Source organism: Pongo abelii, chromosome 6 (assembly GCF_028885655.2).
Source record: "Pongo abelii isolate AG06213 chromosome 6, NHGRI_mPonAbe1-v2.0_pri, whole genome shotgun sequence".
Classification (NCBI taxonomy): Eukaryota; Metazoa; Chordata; class Mammalia; order Primates; family Hominidae; genus Pongo; species Pongo abelii.
In genome coordinates, this window is record NC_071991.2 from 36,808,402 (window position 1) to 36,830,887 (window position 22,486).

General features: G+C 41.5%; 1 protein-coding gene across 3 annotated transcripts in view; it reads right to left on the bottom strand.

The window, feature by feature from the left end:
* Positions 1 to 22,486, bottom strand: part of ABCA13 (ATP binding cassette subfamily A member 13) — a 486,937-nt gene that overhangs the window by 345,692 nt on the left and 118,759 nt on the right. For all 3 annotated transcript variants that reach the window (XM_054559199.1, XM_024249790.2, XM_054559198.1), the window contains 5 exons: positions 18,296 to 18,459; positions 16,847 to 16,926; positions 15,699 to 15,820; positions 4,070 to 4,264; positions 931 to 1,095 (listed from right to left, as the gene is read on the bottom strand). In XM_054559199.1, the coding sequence (XP_054415174.1) occupies positions 931 to 1,095; positions 4,070 to 4,264; positions 15,699 to 15,820; positions 16,847 to 16,926; positions 18,296 to 18,459 (726 nt within the window). The remainder of the gene's footprint in view (positions 1 to 930; positions 1,096 to 4,069; positions 4,265 to 15,698; positions 15,821 to 16,846; positions 16,927 to 18,295; positions 18,460 to 22,486) is intronic.

Consider the following 22,486-nt stretch of genomic DNA (forward strand, 5'->3'; position numbering starts at 1 on the left):
CACACTTCTGGAAGTCTAGTTCCTTCCTCCACTGAATGTACAAGATATTCAACAAGTCAAAAGAATGGAATGTCTGCTTTAGAGTTTTCTGTCCTTGGGATACCATTTGAAACACTACGGTAATTTTCCTGGCCAACATACCTGGTAGAAGAAGGAAATGTCATACCTACACACACACACACATACACACACACATAAGTCCTTACTATTTGTCCAGTAATAAATTATTAATCCATAAAAATCACTAATTCAGACTAATTACTAGTCTTAATGCCTGCCTATGCTACCAAGATATCCAGATATTTTATAGCTATACAAATTACCTATCACATGAAGGACTTACATTCTGTCTCCAAGGCAGTTCTGAGAACATTGTTATCTTGCTCCTCATCCTGCACGTCCAACCCTAAAAATTCCACACTCCTCCTCATTCGTGCCCAGTCAGTTCAATCCCAGGCAAAAAGAGTTCAAGGAAAACCTAATATCAAGCCACTAAACTAAATCAAGTTTGCGTTTGCATTTGCAGTAAATGATCTGTAACTTGTAAGCCAATTATTTATAAGTAAATAAATGTTTTAAGGTTTTTGAAAGCAATTTGCTCTCTGAATTAAGTTAAACAGGCCCTTGAAATCTCATGTGTGCAATAATTGAGTTAGTAATTTCTTACTTTATAGATAATGCATGTACTATCCCAATCTCCACACTGGTGGAATGTGGATCAACAATGTCAGTTTCATGCAGTTTTTAAAGAGATGCCAGACCTTATTCTATGTTATGCTGTTGCTTTCAGAGATATGAAAGGGTACTTCCATTCCTGTATTTTGCTGTCTAATGCAAATTTTAGATGTGGGAAGATAAAGGCAAAAAGAGGCAAATACAAAGAAGGGGCAAATTTGAATATTTCCCTAGGGACAAAGATGAAGCACACACCTGTTGAAAGTCCAGCGTTTCTAGCAAGGCAGTGATTTTAAATGTGTGAAGAAACTCAGGAAGATACTCAAAGATGTGCTGGGCTTTGGCAAGCAAGGAGCTGAGGCTGGAAACTACATCCAGCAAGGAGTTGAGCAAGCCATTTGCTTCAGAAGGCATCAGAGTCTAAAGGACAAAACAAAAACAAAACAAAACAACATGAAATAACCAACGCTGTATTTTTACACTCACAAGCATCTTTTGAGCTGTGAAAACTTGTTTATTTGATTTTATTCTCTCTTGAACTTCAGAGACGCCTTTGCGGTACTATATGAAAGTTCTCTTCATTAGAGTATATAGAGCTCAGGTGTTTTGGAGCACACTGAATTGCATTAGCATTGTTAAAATGTAAACTAAAAACAAATGTGATCTATCATTAAAATTCAAATCATTTGCCAAATATTTCTTTGTATCTTTGAGGTGACCAAGGTGGAAATTTGAGAAGAGGCTCAAAATATGAGCAGTCCTTATATGTGAAGCAATTTACATTTATCTACTGCTTTACAGTATTCATAGCATTCACACATCATCTCAGTCCTCCTAATACCTCGGGGATGTGCATTATACTGTTCGTTTTCTGGATAAGAAAACTGGGGCTTGAGGAGATTAAAAGTCTTTCTGAAGACTAACAGTTAGAAAGGTTCAGGGATGTGAATTTAACCCGGATTCTTTAAAAATGTCAGTGCCCTTTGAAGCTTACTTATGCTATCACCAACTGAAATGCTCTGTATTTTACAGGTTTTTTTTTTTTTTTTTTTTTTTGCATATTTTCAGTTCTACACTGGAGGCAAGGCTCTTCTTCTGTCTTGATCATTTATGTAGCTACTGGGAATAAAATAGCAACAGGAAATATTAGTTGCTCAATAAATATTTGTTGGATGAATGGATAAATGAGGAAATGCCAGCTCTTCGCACAGAGCAGGGAAAATCATAGCTAATTTCCACTGTCTGTCATTTGCATATTGAATTTTCTGTTTTCCAGGCTGGGGCAAAGGAACCCAGTTGTCACTGCTTCTTATTTTTGCTCATTAGTGTTTTAGCTGTTAGCTCTGCAGATGACCTTCAGGGCTCCAGGATCACAGCTCCATCCTTCACAGAGGCACTCTGCTTATAATGACAGAGTTCTGTCAATTCATATTATAGAGACAACTCTAGCAGGAGAAACGGTGTGTAGCTTTTGTCACTTTTTCTACTCATCTTTCTAATTACAGCTGCCCTTTAAAAAAAGTGGCACACAATGACCGGCCCCTGACTTATGGTGGGGAATGACAGGGATCCAGCGCAGCTCCAACAGACCAGATTGATGTGCCGAATTAATATAGCAAATTGTGCTTTGCTGAAGGCTTCAGAAATTCATTGTCAGCTGAGTGAATCAGAAAGTACATGGACTTGGGAATGTGCTGCACCTGCACGTGGCCCTCACATGGAGGTCGGGCTGCCCTAACATCCTGAGCAATATCTTGTATTTAATCAACTTTCATAGAGCCCTTCATATAGAAGGTACCTGATAAATAAGAGCTGTTGTTATTAATGACGATGTCATTTTCATTGTGTCTGGGAGACTGAATCCAACCCACTATCTTAACCTTCAAAGGAATCTTGGTACAGATGATGGCCCTTATCGCAGTAATTATGTGGGCCTCTACAAGCACTTATTTCAAATCGGGGACCTTTGTGCACATAACAAAGTGGCCACTAAAGTATCATCATGCCAATGGGAGCTCTGTTTCACAAAAGGCAAACTGTAAAGTTGGAAGAGAGGCTGTGGTGAGCAAATGCAGAGCTAAACCATAAGCATGTTAGCGAGAAATATAAATTCCACCAAGATAGAGGTGGATTTGCAAATTATGGGGATGCAAGAAATGTTTATTCTCCTCCTTATGGGTTTAAAATGTAATCATTCTGAAAACAAATATTTGTTCTTAGAGTGTGTGTGTGTGTCTGTGTGTCTGTGTGTGTATGTGTGTTCATTCCAACATTTACCCCCTGGACTCTTGAAGTAATAGAAACTAAGGAAATCACGCGTGGCTGAAATGGCAAATCTACCCTTTGCTGACTATAAAACTGTTCACCCAGACTCAGGGTGCCTACAGCCACCTTACCATAGTACAAACCCTGCAGCCTCTCCAATGAACACGGAGGTTGTGAAATACTTCCCTAAAGGGAAAACAATGGTACTTGGAGCAAGATCAGTGCCTAAGGGTAGGAGGGGAAGCTTCTGGAAACTTAAGTAAAGATTCAAACAGTAGAGGCCAGAAAAAGGGGAAGCTTCTGGAAACCCAAGTAAAGCTTCAAACAGTAGAGGCCAGAAGGAGGAGAAGCTTCTGGAAGGGGCAGCTTGAGAGCAGGGAGCTGTGGTTGGGAGCTGGGTTGCCCCTACATGGGTTCTGGGCCCGTCCAGAAAGTGCTGGGCCTGGGCTTGCCCCAGCTCCCCCTCACTTCCCGCTCTCCACTCTCTCCTGCAGACTTCATCATCTTTAGCTTCCTCCAGTCCCTCCCTGCCCTCACACTGCTGCTCGTCAGAGGATCATGCTTGTCAGAGCCGGCACACACAGGGGATTGGGCTTCCTGTGCTGCCCACCCCTCCATATTCTCTCCAGGGCACTCTCCACCTCTCCACATTCATCCAGCACCCTGGCAGAGCTGGATGCTTCCCGCTGACTGATAGGGCCACCGTGTGGGGAGCAGCACCTAACTTGGGCGGCTCAGGAGTGGACCATGCACAATCCCAGCCTCCTCGAACATGCTCCAGGGAGGTGGCCCTTACAGAGCAGAGAACACCTGGCATTAGGAAGCGGTGGTGTGTTTTTGCAGTGGGTCCTTCCACAATGAGCATGGAGATCACCACCAACTCTGTCCCAATGCCCTGACACTTGTTTCCAAGGGCCCCCTGAAGGGTCTCCTGAACATCCCTTTATTACAACAAAGTCTTCTTGAGCCCCACCCTGGATTCAGCAAACACCAGAGGCTGGTGGAGACCACTGCAGAGTGGCTGGGTGCTGGTCTCCCACTGCCGCACCCCTAGGACTACTGTACTTATCTGCAGCCACCACAGCAGAGTCCTGCAGAGGACTGCCCCCAGCCAGCATGCTCTCCATACCTTGTAAATGAAAGCTCGCACATCCAGGTTTCGACTCAGCAACACAATCAGAGGATACACTTTTGACCCCGGCAGGCTACAGAGTTCCTTCGTCGCGATCCAAGATTTTTCCCCTTCGGGAAATGTCAGCAGGAGATGAAGGATTTTCTGATCACACTTTCCAGACAGAGCTATGGTGAGGGCACTGAAGAGAACCTGTTTCAAAGCACAGAGATTAGAGGTGAATATACCTGTGACGTCATGTGCTTCACCACCTCAGACCGGAGCTTCATCGGCAGGGAGTCGCCCAAGACTGGATTTCCCAACTCCCGGGACTGACCTGCAGATGCGGGGAGCCCAAACTGTGGTTCGATTCTCAACATTTTGATGGAAATATTTCTGAAGTGTGCACATCATTCTCTGACTTCTTATAAAATTTGCCCTCGCTTGAGGTCTTTGGATCACCCTTCTGAAACTCTATCCCTCTGCTCTCCACGAGGCTCACTCCGAATGCCCACCAAGCCCCCCACCCTCTGACGCCACCCCCGTAGTTAGCATCTGTGTCTCGTTTGTCTGATATTAAGTCTTACCCTTGGCTTTCAATTTAACAGCTTCCACTTTTCACTGTCACCAGTGTGAAGCTGATATTTTTTGCTCCTTCATTTTTAGATTGAAAACAGGATTACCAAGCTTGTTATATATTTTTTTAAAGCAAGTAAACTCAGAAGGAAACACTGAGGACAACTTGTATTAGTCTCTAGTTTATTACTATCATGTATCGCAATTAAAGGCTTTGACACATCTCTTCATTTGGGTATGCTTTTCAGTTAAGGACATTTGTGATATGCCAAATTACAAAGCGAAATAAAACAAAAACCATACTTCCTGCTCCACGTTTTTGCTCCTGATGGGTATGATTGCTGTGAAACATTCAGGCCAACTGAGGCTGAAGTGCATGAATCCATGTGAATAGGAACCATGCACACTGAATAAGAGCACAGAGAACTCAACAGATGCCATAAAATGTCCCCAAAATACAGTAAGATATAGATAATGGTGTAGTAGTCAGGGTCCTCCAGAGAAACAGAACCAATAGAATGTGTGTGTCTGTGTGTGTGTGTGTGTGTGTGTGCAGTCATGTGTCTCATAATGACAAGGATACATTTGGGAAATGCACCATTGGGTAATTGTTTAATTGTGTGAACATCATAGCGTGCACTTACAGCATCCTAGATGATACAGCCTACTACATACCTAGGCTATAGGGTATGGTCTATTGCTCCTAGACTACAAACCTGTACAGCATGTCACTGTACTGAATCCTGTAGGCAGTTGTCACACAGTGATAAGTATTTGTGTGGCTGAACATATCTAAACATAGAAAAGGTACAGTAAAAATACAGTAGTATAATCTCATGGGACCACCATCCTATGTGGGGTCCATTGTTGACCAAAATATCGCTATCTGGTACATGATGACAAACCGCATATATGGTGGTAGTCCCATAAGATTATAATGGAGATGAAAAATAAGATTATAATGGAGATGAAAAAATTCCTATCTTCTAGTGACATCAGCCATTGTAGTGTTGTAGCCTGGTGTATTATTCAAGTGTTTGCGGCAGTGCCGGCGTAAACAAACCTGCTGCACTCCCATTCATAGCAAAAGTATCACACATACAATTATGTACAGTACATAATAGTGACAAGGATAATAAATGACTATATTACTGGTTTATGTACTAACTATACTATATTATCATTATTTTAGAGTATACTCTTTCTAGTTATTAAAAGAAAATATAACTGTAAAACAGCCACAGGCAAGTCCCTCAGGAGGTATCCAGAAGAAGGCATTGTCATCACAGGAGATGACAGCTCTATGCATGTTATTGCCCCTGAAGACCTCCCAGTGAGACAAGCTGTGGAGGTGGAAGACAGTGGTATTCATGATCCTGACCTCATGTAGGCCTAGGCTAGACTGTGTGTTTGTGTCTTAATTTTTAACAATATGATTTTAAAAGTTAAAAGTAAAAAAACTTAAAATAGAAAAAAGCTTATAGAATAAGGACACAAAGGAAAACAATTGTACAGCTGTGCAATGTATTTGTGTTTTAATATAAGTGTTATCACTGAAGAGTCCAAAAGTTTTTTAAAATTTTAAAGTTTCGACAGGGTGCAGTAGCTTACATCTATAATCCCAGTACTTTGGGAGGCCAAGGCAGGCGGATTGCCTGAGGTCAGGAGTTTGAGACCAGTCTGGTCAACGTGGTGAAACCCTGTCTCTATTTAAAATACAAAAAAAAATTAGTCGGGTGTGGTGGCGTGCACCTGTAATCCCAGCTGCTTGGGAGGCTGAGGCAGGGGAATTGCTTGAACCAAGGAGGTGGAGCTCGCAGTGAGCTGAGATCATGCCACTGCACTCCAGCCTGGGCAACAGAGCAAGACTCTGTCTTTAAAAATAATAATAATTAAAATTTATAAAGTAAAAAAAGTTACCGTAAGCTAAGGTTAATCTATGATTGAAGAAAGAAATCTTTTTTTATAAATGTAGAAACACACAATGTTTATTGAGTCTACAGTGGTATACAGGCATGTTCTAGGCCTTCACATTTGCCTGCCACTCACTTACTGACTCACCCAGAGCAACTTCAGTCCTGTAGCTTTATTCCTGCCAAGTACCCCATACAGGCATACCATTTTATTTATCTTTTGTACCATATTTTTCAGTACCTTTTCTATGTTTAGAACAGGTATGGTAAAATATGTCTTGTGTTTTCTATGTTTTGATATAGAAAGACTTACCACGATGTTACAATTGCCTACAGTATTCAGTAGAGTAACCTGCTGTACAGGTTTGTAGCCTAGGAGCAACAGGCCATACCATATAGCCTAGGTGTGTAATAGGCTGTACCAGCTAGGTTTGTGTAAGTGCACGCTATAATGTTCACATAATGATGATATCACCTAATGATGCATTTCTCAGAATGAATCCTAGTCATTAAGTGACACATAGCATCCATACATGGAGAGAGATTTATTTTAAGAAATTGGCTCATGCAAATGTGGGGGCTGGCAAGCCCAAAATCTGCAGGGTGGGCCAGCGGATTCGGGACCCAGGAAGGAGCTGACATTGCAGCTCACATCTGCAGGCTACCTGGAGACGGAACTTACTCTTCCTTGGGGGACCTTCTTACTTTTTTTGCCTTCAACTGATTGGATAAGGCTGACTCACATTATGGCGAGTAATCTTCCTTACTCAAGGTCTACTGATTTAACTGTTAATGTCATCTAAAAAATACCTGCACAGGGACATTTAGAATAATGTTTGAGCAAATATCTGAGTACTGCAGCCTAACCAAGTTGACACACAAAATTAATCATCACCAATGGCTATGATACTCTAGTATGCTAGTGTGCATTTTGAGTCTTTAAGAAAGAATATTAAGTATTTTCATCACTAATTTACCAAGAAGACCTTTTTTCACATAGGACTGGCATTGTGCAGACACACATTGGTGAAATTTTCCTTAATGCCACTGTTTTCAATCATGCTGTCTCTGGACAGAGGGGAAGCTCTCAGGAGGAGGTTGGGAGCAGCGTATAGGCATCTACCCTTTACTTTCACAAGAGGAGCCTCTCTTTGATCAGTCCCACAAAATAGACTTTTGTATGAAACTATCCCTGAAAATGGGCCTCATCCAAACCCCCAATTCAGGGGAATTGCCCTGGCTTTTCATGAGCATCAACCCAAGCTGGCCCAATGAGAGTCCTTTCTGCATTTGCCATAGAACATTTGTCTTAATTACTTTCTAGCATGTCACACAGTGGTCCCCATGCAAGATCATATTTAATACGTTTTTTAGGGTGTAGTCCCAGGACAAAAAAAATTTGTCCTGAAATTTTTTACATCTCTTTTTACCAAATAGAGAGGATCCCACACCCTGTCGTATGGAAGCTCCGCAGTCACAACGCACAGAAGCCACAGCCCCAGCAGCACATTTGCTCCCTCTCCTTTCCTGTGGTTTTCCAAATATTACTATTTATCTTTTAAAGATTGTGTTGCGTTCGTTGTTCCTGTTTGAGAGTAGGTAGGAGGGGAGGAAGATTAGAAAAACAAAGACTACACTGAGTTGTGCTTGATTGGAAACATCTTGTGTGATTTCTATTCAAAGTAAAACAGACACCTTTTATCTCAGGCTTTGCATAGGCTAATGCTGCAAATTGTCAGAAACAGAATGCCAAGTTCCTGCTGATTTTCCTGTGTGTCCGTGTTTGGCTTGGAAAGCTGTAAGGGGGCTGAGGATCCAGGGCGATGCCTCTCTGCCCTGCGAGCCTGGCTCATACACACTTGTCCACTTAGATAATTATCTGAGTATTTATGTGGTTTAAAAATGACAATGATCCTTAGGAGAGGCATCTGCATTTTTAGCAAGAGCTTTGTTTATTGGACATCTGCCGAAACCCGAATCGCATTCAGAGGAGAGCACCAGAGATGGCCTCCATGTTGCCCAGCTGCTCATTGTAGACTCAGAGGTTGGGAAAGTATGGGAGGAAAGGCTGCCCTCAGCTCAGTTGTGACCGGAAGGGAAACACGGACAGTGATTTGAGGGAACTGCAGATGATGGGGAGAGAGAGTCTGCCAAGTTAGAATTTGTAAGACAAGACAATGAAAGGAGGGCAGGTATTTTAAAATAGGCCCTACACTCTTCAGAGAGGAGCACTGTGGCTCTCTGCCATTGGGGACCCATTTGAGCTCAGAGCTGCTCACAGGATAAAGAGGCAAGTACAAGAGATGAGCATCGGAGGGCAAGAGAAGGCTGCGAGAACCTGTCCAGAAGGACTGAAGCCACACTGTGGCAAGGTGGTGGATCCTGACTCCAGCTCTTATCGTCTGACTTCCTGAAAGCTGCTTAACATCTACACGCTTCAGTTTCTTTGTCTATACAACCAGGGATGACAATAGAAGACAAAGGACTCCAAAGAGATATTGGGAGAATTAAATAAGATGTAAAGAATTCAGCTCAGGGGTAGTGTATGTAAGTGCTCAAAAATGACATTACTACTAAGAAGCCTATCAGTCACTACCAGCAAAAGCACAGTTTTGACTTACAGGATATTTAAGGGAAAAGATGAATAAGAATTAGGTGGGTTTATTGATTAAGGATGATGATTACACTTAAGAGAACTAATTAATTCCTTCTTGGTTTTCATATTCCTAAAGAGAACCATCTTCACACTGGAAGGGTAAAACAGGATGCCTAAGAGGTCTGTGGATAAGCATCCTGGCAGCTGGCCTCTAGGGCAGTGCTAATGGTGTCCTTGCCCAGTAAGGCAGGCATCATCTGGCTGCAGTTCCTTGTTTTCTCAAATTTTATTTTAGGTTTACGGGGTACATGCAGGTTTGTTGCATGGGTAAATTGTGTGTTGCTGAGGTTTGGTGTATGAACCATCACTTCACCCAGGTAGTGAGCATAGTGCCCAATAGGTGGTTTTTCAACTCTTTTTCCCCCTCCCATCCTCCGCATCTGGTAGTCCCCCTCTAGTAGTCCCCCATGTCTATTGTTCCATCACTGATCATTAGAGAAATGCAAGTCAAAACCACAAGGAGATCCTATCTCACTCCAGTCAGAAAGGCTATTATTAAAAAGTCAAAAAATAAAAGATGTTTGTGAGATTGTAGAAAAAGGGAACATTTATACACTGTTGGTGGGAATGTAAATTAGTTCAGCCACTGTGGAAAGCAGTGTGGGGATTTCTCAAAGAACTTAAAGAGAACTACCATTCAGCCTGGCTGTAGTTCTTCAGTGAGGCCATGGCTGCTGTCTGGCCACCCTCTCCACCACCTTCTCTGTCTCCATTTCCAGTTCCCTCTCTCCCTGTTCCTTCTTCATGCCTTCAGAAAGAGTGACAGTTCTACTATCTACAGTTTTTAAGAAGTCATGATGGAAATAAAAACTATCCAGGTTTTATTTTGTAAAGTAGACTTTAGAAATTACTAATAGATAATAATGTCAATCCTTGAAGAATTGTGATCATGGATTATCCAAAAGATTATGTGTAAGCCCTTGAAGAAAAAGAAAATTGCTGGAAACCATGTTGATACAGTCATGATCAATGAGCCATGTCAATATAAAGTCATTTTCTTTTAACGATGAAATTATTAGGCTAATAAATTACCAAGACACCCCAGACAGACATGTTGCAACTGATTTAAGAACCCAAACAAATAAATAGGTGTTAGATGATACCTTCCTATGCCATGGTAATCTTTCTGCGCTAACGACTTGGATGAAAATATAAAAGATATTCTCATCTTTTGGTGACTGACGAAGTTGAGAGAAAAAAATGATACTTCGCAAATTAAAGTATCAGAAAGTTGATATTAAAAGACACCTTGAAAGAATATCCAATTAACCAAAACAGCATGGTACTGGCACAAAAACAGACACACAGACCTATGGAACTAATAGAAAATAGAGTCCAGAAATAAGGGCGTAAACCTGTAACTATCTGATCTTTGACAAACCTGACAAAAACAAGCAATAGGGAAAGGATTCCATATTCAATAAATGGTGCTAAGTTAACTGGCTAGCCATGTGCAGAAGATTGAAACTGGGCTTCTTCCTTATGCTATACAAAAATCAACTCAAGATGGGTTAAAGATTTAAATGTAAAACCCAAAGCTATAAAAACCCTGGAAGACAACCTAGGTAATACTATTCTGGACATAGGAATGGGCAAAGACTTCATGATGAAGATGCCAGAAGCAATCTCAAGAAAAGCAAAAACTGAAAAATGGGACCTAATTAAACTAAAAAGCTTACGCACAGCAAAAGAAACTATCAATAGTGTAAACAGACAATCTACACAATGGGAGGTTTTGCAAACTATGCATCTGACAAAGGTCTAATATCCAGTATCTATAAACAACTTAAAAAGTTTTACAACAAAAAACAAATAACCTCATTAAAAAGTGGGCAAAGGACATGAACAGACACTTTTCAGAAGAAAACATACATGCAGCCAACAAGCATATGAAAATCTCAATATTACTGATCATTAGAGACATGCAAATCAAAACCACAATGAGATACCATCTCACACCAATTAGAATGATTATTACTAAAAAGTCAAAAAAGTAACCGATTCTGATGAGGTTGCAGAGAAAAGGGAACATTTATACACTCCTGGTGAGAATGTAAATTAGTTCAACCATTGTGGAAACCAGTGTGGCGATTCCTCAAAGAACTAAAAAGAGAACTACCATTTGACCCATTACTGGGTGTATACCCAAAGGAATATAAATCATTCTACCATAAAGATACCTACACATGTATGTTCATTGCAGCACTATTCACAATAGCAAAGACATGAAACCAACCTAAATGCCCATCAAGGGCAAACTGGATAAAGAAAATGTGGTACATACACACCATGGAATACTATGCAGCCATAAAAAGAACAAGGTCATGTCCTTTGGAGGGACATGGATGGAGCTGGAGGCCATTATCGTCAGCAAATGAACACAGGAACAGAAAACCAAATACTGCAAATTCTCACATATAAGTTGGAGCTAAATAATGAGAACACATGGATACAAAGAAGGGAACAAAGCACACTGGGGCCTATTTGAGGGTGGAGGTTGGAAGGAGGGAGAGAACCAGAAAAAATAACTGTTGGATACTAGGCTTAATACCTGGGTGATGAAATAATCTGTACTACAAACCCCCTGACACGAGTTTACCTATATAACAAACCTGCACATGCATCCCTAAGCCTAAAATAAAAGTTTAATTTTTAAAAATAAAAAGGAAAAAATATTTTGCCAAAACTAGCAAGAAGCATTTTTGCAGAGATCAATGCCAATTGGGGAATTAAGGTTTAAAAATATTTACATAAGTGCAAGTAGGAGAAGAAGAAACCCATCGGCAAGCAGTAATTTTCTTAGAAGTATTAATTTATAATAAATTGAAGCAATAACATCATGTGATGGAAGAATAACACAGTTCAAGTTCAAAGACCTGGGTTTGATTTCAGGCCCTCTCCCAGGTGTGACTTCCACAGCATCACATTCATCTGTGAAAGAAAGAGAAATGCCCTGCTCAGAGGGAATTAAATGAGACACAAATGCCCTTAGCACAATATTCATTTCTCAGAATTCCTAATGAGCAAATAAGGTAATGTGGCTTTCATAAACCTAAGAAACGCTAGCTGACTTAATGGAAGGAGAGCAGCTGGAATTTCACTTTATTTCAGTGAATGTTTAATGAGAACCTACCACATTTACTGAGAATACTCTGGTAGGACAACAAATCAAAGAAAGGAAAACCCCTACTCTAAGAGCACCAGAGAATGAGATGGTGGTGTGTGCACTTCATTCTGTGAATCCTGGATTACAAGGACCATAAACCCCAATCTCATGATGTGGTGACAGAGCCAGACAAGCAGTCTAGGGCCTAGGAAGGGCTCTCTCTAGAATGAGACGCTGCACACGACAGATGGTGTCTTCCAGGAAACATCAGGCCAAACTTCTCATGATCCCAGAAACCCATAACTCTAGTCACACTTTAATTACTTTTTGTCTTCAGAGAAAGAAAAAAAAAAAGAATGAGCAGATTTTGACCAGTGTCTGCTCTGAAATGAGTTTCACCAAGAACTATCTGTTGGAGCTTTCCAGGAAACAAACTTCATGTATTTAAACAAATGGAATGTGTAATGTTTCCAAACTCCTAAGAGGAATTTCTCTCTCTCCATAAATTATGCCCAGCAGCTCTATTAATGACGCAACCCGACAGAACCAGCCCCCAGGACCTGCCCCAAGTGAGATAAGGAAATTTGACCAGATTCACCAAACTCAATCATTTCTGCTCAAAAGAAACAGAAAAAAAAAAAAAATCAGAATACCTTTCCATTTGAAGGAGCCTCCCAGAAGAGATTGGAACTTTCAGGGAATGCCCTCTCCCTCCCTCTTTAAGATTTGTGGGGCGGGGAGAACAAATCTACTGAGGATTCTGAAAAAAATATTCATCTTCCAAGCGAAAGTCCTCTGAACTCTGCCCAATTGTTTACCACAGAAAATAAAGGGGCAGAGGGCCGACTTTTGATTGCTCTCTCAATCTATTTGGGTCCTGACACTTTGACCTCATTGCTAATTTTAAAAGAATAAAAATTTGGCCCAACACAAAGAAGGAAGTCATTGTTGATTTGAACATGTGCCTAAAACATAGGAACACAGCATGAAGTGGATGGGTGCTTCAAAGGGCAGGTGGACAGGATCCAAGCCCAGGACAGAAGGCTGGGCTAGATGAGCTCCAGTGTCCAGCAAGCCCCTGTGATTTGTGGTTTTAATTGGGTGATGCTGATATTAGAGAATAGAGCTCTGCAAGAAAAAGGAAATTCCCATGGGTGGGTGCCCATGGCAGGTTCTCTGCAGCCAGGGAAGAGGGCAGGAAAGAAAAATGAGCTGGTATCCATGCATCTGCTGCCTTTGCCTCCTTCTGCTCACTCCTGTCTCTGGTCTTTTGACAGGAATGCCCCAGCTCTGTGACTGTCATATAGCTCTTTATATGCACATCATCATTCCAGTCTGACATCCATCTTCACTGATTCAGGGAGGCTTCCAGGGACCACCTGTCCTCATTGTTGTGTTCTATTTGCATCATAGAACTTTCTGGTCTCTTAACACTGACCTTCGTTTGTTTGCATATTTACTGTGTCATCCCCCACAGAACATTGGCTCCCTTGGAGCACGGGCTTTGAGCCCAAGTTTTTGGGACCATGCCTGGCATGCAGAAACATCCTAAGTGAATAAAGGAAGAAATGAATGAATGAAGATTTCTGCAATTTTGCCAGGGCTTTAGCACCACTGAAGAGTATTCCCTGCAGGCCACCAACAGCCTGGACTAAGAATCTGATGTGATTATTTGCAAACTGACTAAAGCTATGGTAGAGAAGCCCAGGAAGAAAGATAAGAAAAGGATACTAGAAATAATATGATGCTGCTGAAAACCTGACAATCTAGAAAAAACAAGTATCCAAAGTGTCACCTCCTAACCTAACGTGAATTCCTTGCCTAGGATCTGTAGACACATGTGCATTTATGGATATACTTAACCATCAAAGCAAATAATCGCATTACTTATTTGAAACACAAGAATGCAACTTTTTAAATACTACTCCCAATTACTTAACTGTCCAGCTGTTTAGGTGATCATAATGATTCATACTGACAAAGAGGTAGAGAAAGATACACAGAGTGCAAAAAAAGCACTGCGGAACCATGTACACAAGACAATACCACATTACCACAGGAGCCTTCTCTGTGCACAGCCCTCCCATAATAGAACAGCAGTGACACCCAGTGGCCACTTGTTTCATCAGGCAGTGGTCATCAAAAACAGTTGAGCCCAAACCCAAAAAGTATCATAAAACTGAATGTGAAAGGGACCCCAGAAGTTAGCTAATCTGACCCTGGTCTTAAAACATTCCCAGGTAGCTGCTCCAATTACTCCAGCCACTGCTTCTTTCCCCTGTTACTTGTTTCAATAACTAAAGATTTTAAACCAAAAATCTTCATTGTTTCTCTATAAGGCATCATGCGAGGTAGGGAAGAGACAATTTCAGCACTGCCCCCTGCTTTCCTTGGCTCTTGCATGTTTAATAAGCTGAATTTGACATTTTTCCTTGAAAATAAATACTAAGTGCCTTATTATAAGTAACTTGGTGACACTGTCATTTGAATTTTGGTTTCCCAGCTTCTAATCTCTTTTTAATTTAGATTAATTGTTCATTAGTCTACCCGTCAAGCTTGCAATAAGCCCCAATTAACCAGAATTGACATGAAATTAAACGTGTGTTGGGGCCCAGTTGATGGTCAATTGCAATGTTCACTTATGAGTCAGCTCCACGGTTACTACTTCTGGAAGGTTCTCTGTACAGGAAGGTAAAACCCCAAGTAGAAGTGCTGAAAGCTGTCTCAGAAAATCTCCTGCTAAGGATCCAGGTGATATCTGCTGTGGAAAACATGAGATGTCCCCATTCCCCTTTTCTACAGTTAAACCATACCCCATGTGGCCCGTATGTGTTACTCATCCCTTGGTTTGTTGCAATAGCTCTTTGATTGTTTTATCACATTTTTCAGCTTGGAGATGACACAGCCTGCCATTACTCATTTGCTTTCACAGCGACTCACTACAGTAGCACACAGTCAGACTGTGCCCAGTCACTCTTCATTCAGAGGAAATCATAGTTGATTCTTAGGTATTTTTAGCTGTTTTTGGTTTTGGGTATTTTAAGAATTTTGCACCACCTGCTGAATCAAGCTGAGACCCTTCCCAGGTGTCATGCATCAGGGCTGGAAATCAACAGAATAAATAATCACCAACTTTGTTCTAACTCCAAATGAAGAAAATATTATGGAATTAAAAACCCTAAGATTTTGGCATGGGACAATGACACCCTTTGGTTCCTTGCTTGTTCTCTTGTTTCCTTTCTGCCTCCAATTACATCATTCTTGTAGCAACCCACTCCACTAGCCAAAGGAGTGGAAAGGAAGAAGGAAGAAAGGACAACACAGTGCTAGTAACTTCAGGCTAAGGCTCCTTCCATGAGCAAAACCAAAACAGACAGACAATAAGCAGCACCACACCTTGGAGTGGGAAATATTTGCTTCTAGCATGCTATGGATAGTCTCATTCGAGATGTGGATGGAAGAGCGAAGCTCCTCAGTCAACTTGGTGATATTCTTCATCAAATCTTTTACTTTTACATCTGCAAAGTAAGGAAAATAAGAAAATGTTATAATAAAGGTTTAGATCATTATTTACTGCAAAAACAAAATTTGATATTACAACCTGGCTAGGATAGTTTCTTTCATGCCATTCAACCCATAAATCACTAAAGTCATATCTTCCTCCCCTAGGAGTAACTTACATAATTTATATGACAATAAACCAAAATGCCAGCTTCTGTGGTATTTTCTGGTTACTGGTCTACTCTCTCTAAGCCTGTGTCTTTTAAGAACATTTACTTTAGAAAGAGCTTCCGGCCAGGTGTGGTGGCTCACTCCTGTAATCCCAGCACTTTGGGAGGCCAAAGTGGGCAGATCACAAGGTCAGGAATTCGAGACCAGCCTGACCAATATGGTGAAACCCCGTCTCTACTAAAAACACAAAAAAATAGCCAGGCGTGGTGTCACGTGCCTGTAATCCCAGCTACTCAGGAGGCTGAGGCAAGAGAATCGCTTGAACCCAGGAGGTGGAGGTTGCAGTGAGCCAAGATCGTACCACTGCACTCCAGCCTGGGTGACAGAGCGAGACTTTAAAAAAAGAAAAGGAAGAGCTTCTTCTTAGGGAGCAGTGACCAAGTGCTATGGGAAACTCACTTGTATACATGCATCTACTCATCTCACTTTTTTAACAAGAGAGGGATCATTTAAGTATTTGCCAGAATTCTTCAGACATGGCATGTTGATGCTACAAGAAGCTTCACGAGCTGATAGAGTGAACAGCCAAGGAAACAGAGACACACAGACATCAATTGCTTGTCCGAGGAGGCAAGGCCAGAGCAAAATCCAGACCACAGAAGCTTCTCTTTGTTCCTCTGCTCCAATATGGTACCCTAGGATTTCAGGACTTTCTTTATAAACGCCAAATACATCAGACCAGCCAAGTTCTAAATGATTATGTATCACATATAGCATAAATTTTCTGTTGTATGTTTTATTTTAATAATATATTTGCATGAGAAACTAAATTTAATTTTTAATCAAGCAAACTTGGAAAACCACATACTTACCCTCAGTTACTGTGAAATTGCTGAGAAAAGTCATGATGGGATTCCCTGATGACCAAGTTTTCTCAAGGCTTTTGGCCAACCTAAAATGGCAGAAAATTAAAGCTAAATTAGGCAAGATAAAACATCAGAAACAGTGTTGGAATGAATAATACTGCCTCAGCTCCCAAGAGATGGACTGGATAACAAGATCACATTTCCATAAAGTTCCTGCAACAATTAGACCCACATGTCTCCTGACACCATCTGTATGTGAATATCCATTAATACTACCCACACTCCAGTATTTCTTTCTCAGAGCTCCTGCCAAGCGAGATGAACCAGGGGAATGACGATGCATAATAAATGGCTTTTCACAACCATGAAAAGAATAGATAGGATAGACCATGGAACGTACAAGAAATTAGGATAGCCAGGGTCAGATGAACATCATTCTTTCAGTGAAAAAGTCATTTGCAGAATTTAAAGTTCCTTATTTCCCCTTCTGGTGCTTTACACTTTCAGAACACTAAGCAAAATTGATCAAACATGAAGGTAATTTGAAAAATATTTGCGACCGGGTGCGGTGGCTCAGCCTGTAATCCCAGCACTTTGGGAGGCCAAAGCGGGTGGATCATGAGGTCAGGAGATCGAGACCATCCTGGCTAACACAGTGAAACCCTGTCTCTACTAAAAATACAAAAACAAAATTAGCCGGGCGTGGTGGCGGGCGCCTGTAGTCCCAGCTACTCAGGAGGCTGAGGAGGGAGAATGGCGTGAACCCGGGAGGTGGAGGTTGCAGTGAGCCGAGATCGCGCCACTGCACTCCAGCCTGGGCGACAGAGCGAGAATCCGTCTCAAAAAAAAAAAAGAAAAGAAAAGAAAAATATTTGCTGTTCATACAGAAATTTATTCATTTATTTATTTAATTTATGGGACAGGCCCTTTATCTGTCAGCCAGGCTGCAGTGCAGTAGCACAACCACTGCTCACTGCAGCCTTGAACTGCTGGGGTCAAGCAACCCTCCTGCCTCAGCCTCCTGTGTGGTTGGGACCATAAATGCACAGCACCAAATCCTGCTAATTTTTTTGTTGTTGTTGCTTTTATTTTTTAGAGACAGGGTCTTGCTATGTTGCCCAGGTTGTTCTCAAATTCCTAGCCTCAAGCGATTCTCCCACATCAGCCTCCCATTAGAGGGGATTACAGGCATTTGCCACCAAGCGTTGTGGATTACATTCTTATATCTAATATCTTTATCGCCAATAAAGTTAGCCTTCTGATTAATGCTGCTGTTACATTTTACCACTCAAAAATTGTCATGGAAAACTTTGATGTTTGGAAAATACATATTAATATGTACATTAAGAGTATATTATACAGACTACTGTCTGAAATTCACATTTTAAAAAGTCCTAGACATCCTCTCTATGAATGGAAGTACTGGGGCGGGCATGAAAGAATAACAGAGTATACATGTGCAAGTGCTGCTGCACTGTCTCCAGCCTCAGCTGGCATGTGCAGTCCTGGTCAGTGGCATTTTCCAAGCTGCTCTTGAAGCTCTCCAAGGTGCTAGAAAGATTCTTGCTAAGACTTTCACAATTTAGCTGATTCGGCGAGGACCATATCTTTTCAATTTCCTAGAAAACATAGCAATGATATAGGTTAGAAACACACATACTTATTTGTAAGATTTTAATTTATTCTCGTTAGTCTCAGGAAACACAGAGAACAATCATGTCAGTTGCTTCTGTGCATTGAAAAGTAGTAGAAAGAGCCCTTGGCTGTGGAAATACAGAAGCCCAGATTTTACTCCCAGCTCTGCTGTTAGCCAGCCAGGCAAGACAGCATGTTCTTGAACACACAGCAGAGAACATGCAATTCTCCACCGAATCGCCTGGCTCTTAACTTCCTGAAGCTCTGTTCCTAGGAACACACACAATTCAATAGCAGAAGAACAAATAGCTCAATTTAAAAGATGGTCAAAGAACCTGAACAGACATTTATCCAAAGAAGACATAAAAATGGCAAACAGGTAAAAAAAAAAAAGGTGCTCAACTTCACTAATCATCAGGAAAATGCAAATCAACCACAATGTGCTATTACCTCATACCTGTTAGGATGGCTGTTATCAAAAAGACAAGAAATAACGAGTGTGGGTGAGGGTGTGCAGGAAAGGGAAACCTTGTGCCCTGTTGGTGGAAATGCAAATTGGTACAGCCATTATGGAAAACAGTATGAAGATTCCTCAAAATATTAAAAATGGAACTACCATATGATCCAGAAATCCCACTTCTGGGTATAAAGCCAAAGGAAATGAAATTATGTCCCAAAGAGATATTTACATTATTCACAAAAGCCAAGATATAGAATCAGCCAAAATGTTTCTAAAGAGATGAATGAATAGAGAAAATGTGACATTATATACAATAAAATATTATTCAGCCATAAAAAGAAGGAAATTATGCCATTGGCAGCAACATGGATGAACACAGAAGATGTGCTAAGTGATGTAAGTCAGCCACAAAAAGAAAACTACTACATGATCTCATTTACATGTAGAGTCAAACTTTTTCAAAGTCAAACCCATAGAAACAAAGCACAGAGTGGTGGTTACCAGGGATGAACGTGGGAGGAATGAAGATGTTGGTCAAAGGGCATAAAGTTGCAGTTATGTAGAATGAACACATCTAGAGAATTAATATACAGCATAAGAATTATAGTTGCTAATATTGTATTACATACTGGAAATCTGCTAAGAAAGTAGATTTTAGGTGCTCTTAACACACATGCACGACACACAAAGATAACTCTGAGATGACAGATATGCTCATTTGTTTGTAGTAATCATTTCACTTTGTATGTTTATCAAAACATCATGTTGTACACTTCAAATATATACTATTAAAAAATAAATATGAAAATAAAAAAATTTAAAGAAAATTGAGGCTTTTCAAAATTCACAGCCACAAACACAATGATTAGAAAGAAATCATATGTGGCTATTCATATGTGAGGTGGATAAAACCTGGATTTGCCCTGCTCTGAAGGTCAGCAGTGCAGCCTGGGAGGCTCCTGTTCTGTCCACTGCAGGTGGAGCGGCTCCTAAGACTCTGGGGAACATCTGGAAAGACTCCAGAAGTAGGTTCCCACTCTCCTCATCTTCAGCCCCCACCTCTAAGATTTCATGGCCATCTTATCAGTATCTTCCTAGAAACAATCAGTTTTTTAAAAGACCAATCATTTTGCCAAAAAAAGAAAAAACCTTTTAGAATAATACCTATTAATTGACAAAATGCAAAACACCATATGTGGAATTAAATGACAAATATAGGTAATTTAATATTTAAAATAACCTGAAAAACACCACAAACATATAACATCTATGTCTATAAACATACACATGAATCTATACACTTTCCCTAGTCACAGCTATTCTACCATAAATACTTTATTTTACATCATCAGAATTTATTTGCTTCATCACATTTTATTTATATCAACATATTCTTACTGATATTGGAAGCATAGTTCCAGGTTGCACCAATTATGGGAAGGTATCATACGTAGGTCAACACTTAGATAATATTTCTGTCGAAATAAAACTGAATATTTTTTTCAAAACCACTGTCAATTTCTCTTGCAAAGGAAAATCATGAATCATTCAAGTGACCAGAGGAAGCTCACAAATATATGTTCCAAGGAAATGTGAAGACTGCTGAAAAGTCAAGGTTGGGAGCTGAGCTCTGGAGGCCGCCCCAAGATGGAGCCCCCCAGCAGAGCTGAGGTAGATTTAGTTGGGGGGGGGGGCTGAAGACTTCTCAGGAAATGATGAACATTAATCCATGATCAGAGCACTCATGCCACTGTCCCCACCACCTCAACCAAACCCCAAAATCTCACTGTGGGGGGAACTAAACCAGCCAATAGATTATTACAAAGCATGCAACTTCTTGACTCTAATTCATCTATTATTGTCATTCATTTTATAAATTTCTTTTTTTCCCAAGTGAGTTGGGAGTGGAACTTGAACAGAAATCCTACAGGACTATTCATTCATTCATTCAAAAAATACTTATGGAGCACCTGCCAAGTGCCAGGCCCAGGCTAGGTGCTGGACTGAGAGTTGTGAACACAGGAGACAAAACTCCTACCTCCATGAGGTTCACACCCCAGTGCAGGAACACTACCAGCAGACAGCTGTAGGGGCAAACTGGTCAGCATGCCACAGGTGACCTGGAGGAAAATAAGGCAGGGGTGGGGGCAGTGCTGGAGGTGCAAGAGGAAGGTGTACAACCCTCCTTAGCATCATTAGGGAAGCACACTGCAGGTGTGGGAGCAGCAGGTGCAAAGGCCCTGAGGTAGGTGCAAAGGAGCCAGCGAGGTGGAGAAGAGAGTGCCGGGGAGGGCAGAAGGAAGGATGTGCCACCCAGACAGCAGGACCTAGCAGTGGCCTCCTTTAGAAATCGGATACTTATTCCAAATAAGACTGGAAGACGCTGGACACTCTCAGCAAAGGAGTAATACCATCTGATGATGTTTTGGAAGGATCACTCTGGCTACCGCATTAGGGATCGAGGCAAGGGGAGGAGGAAGGGAGAGCTGGCTCGTATCTGAAAGGTGCTGGTGGAGGTGGTGGAACATGGCCAGATCATGGAAACATTTGGAAGGCAGAAGGGAGAGTTTTCTAACTGAAAAAAATAAGGAGAAGAAGAAAGACTAAACAAGCATGCCAAGGTTGTTGTCCCTGACATCTGAGGGAAAGAACACCAGGGGTGGGAAAAATTACATGGAAAGATGAAGAGGTTTTTTTTTCAGATGAGTAGAGTTGAGGGGCCTGTTTGACGTCTGAGTGGGAATGCAGCTGAACACATGAGCATGAAGGTCAGGGGAGGTGTTGACTGGAGAAGGAAATTTTGAAGTTTTCAGGAAGTAATTGGGATTTTTAGGTTGCAAATGAATCTGGATAAGATTCCCCAGCATGTGAGCACAGACTGAGAACAGAAAGGGTCTGGAGACAGCCTGGGTCCTTCTGCCACATAGAGGAGCCAGACGTGGAATTGGAGACAGTCAGTCAAGGATGCAAGAGGAGCCCAGGGAAAGTGCCGGGAGCTGAGTGATGTGGGGATGGACGTGGCTGAGTCTGTGTCAATGCCGGGCTCAGATGCGGGAGGTGAGGAGTGAGATTCTGCATGTGGGAGGCTGACGGGCTGGGCAGGTGGAGTGGTGTCTGCTGTCTATGTTAGCCGCACCAGGCCGATCTGGTTCAACTTTTACGTGACAAAGTTGTGAGTTGTTTTTCAGTTGCCATGGACCCTCAGGTCACATAACCCAAGCATGCCTTGATGAACCAGTGTGCAACCACAGGGGGAGCTGGAGTGCTCGGACTGAGGAGCGGGGATTGAATTAAGAAGTGGACACTGCATGGCAGGATCCAGGATCCAATTGGATTGAGCTCTGGCATCACCCATGGCAGGATCCAGTCAATCAGATCCTCATTACACGATGTTTATAAAATCTAACCCGTCCCCAGCTCAGAGGCACTACTTTGGGAACCATCCCTGGTGTTCTCCTTACTTAAATCTCATTGTTAAATCCTCCTTGGTTGTGGTCATTGGGTTGATACCCACCAAGCAACTGAACCCCTGCATTGTGTGAGTAACACCT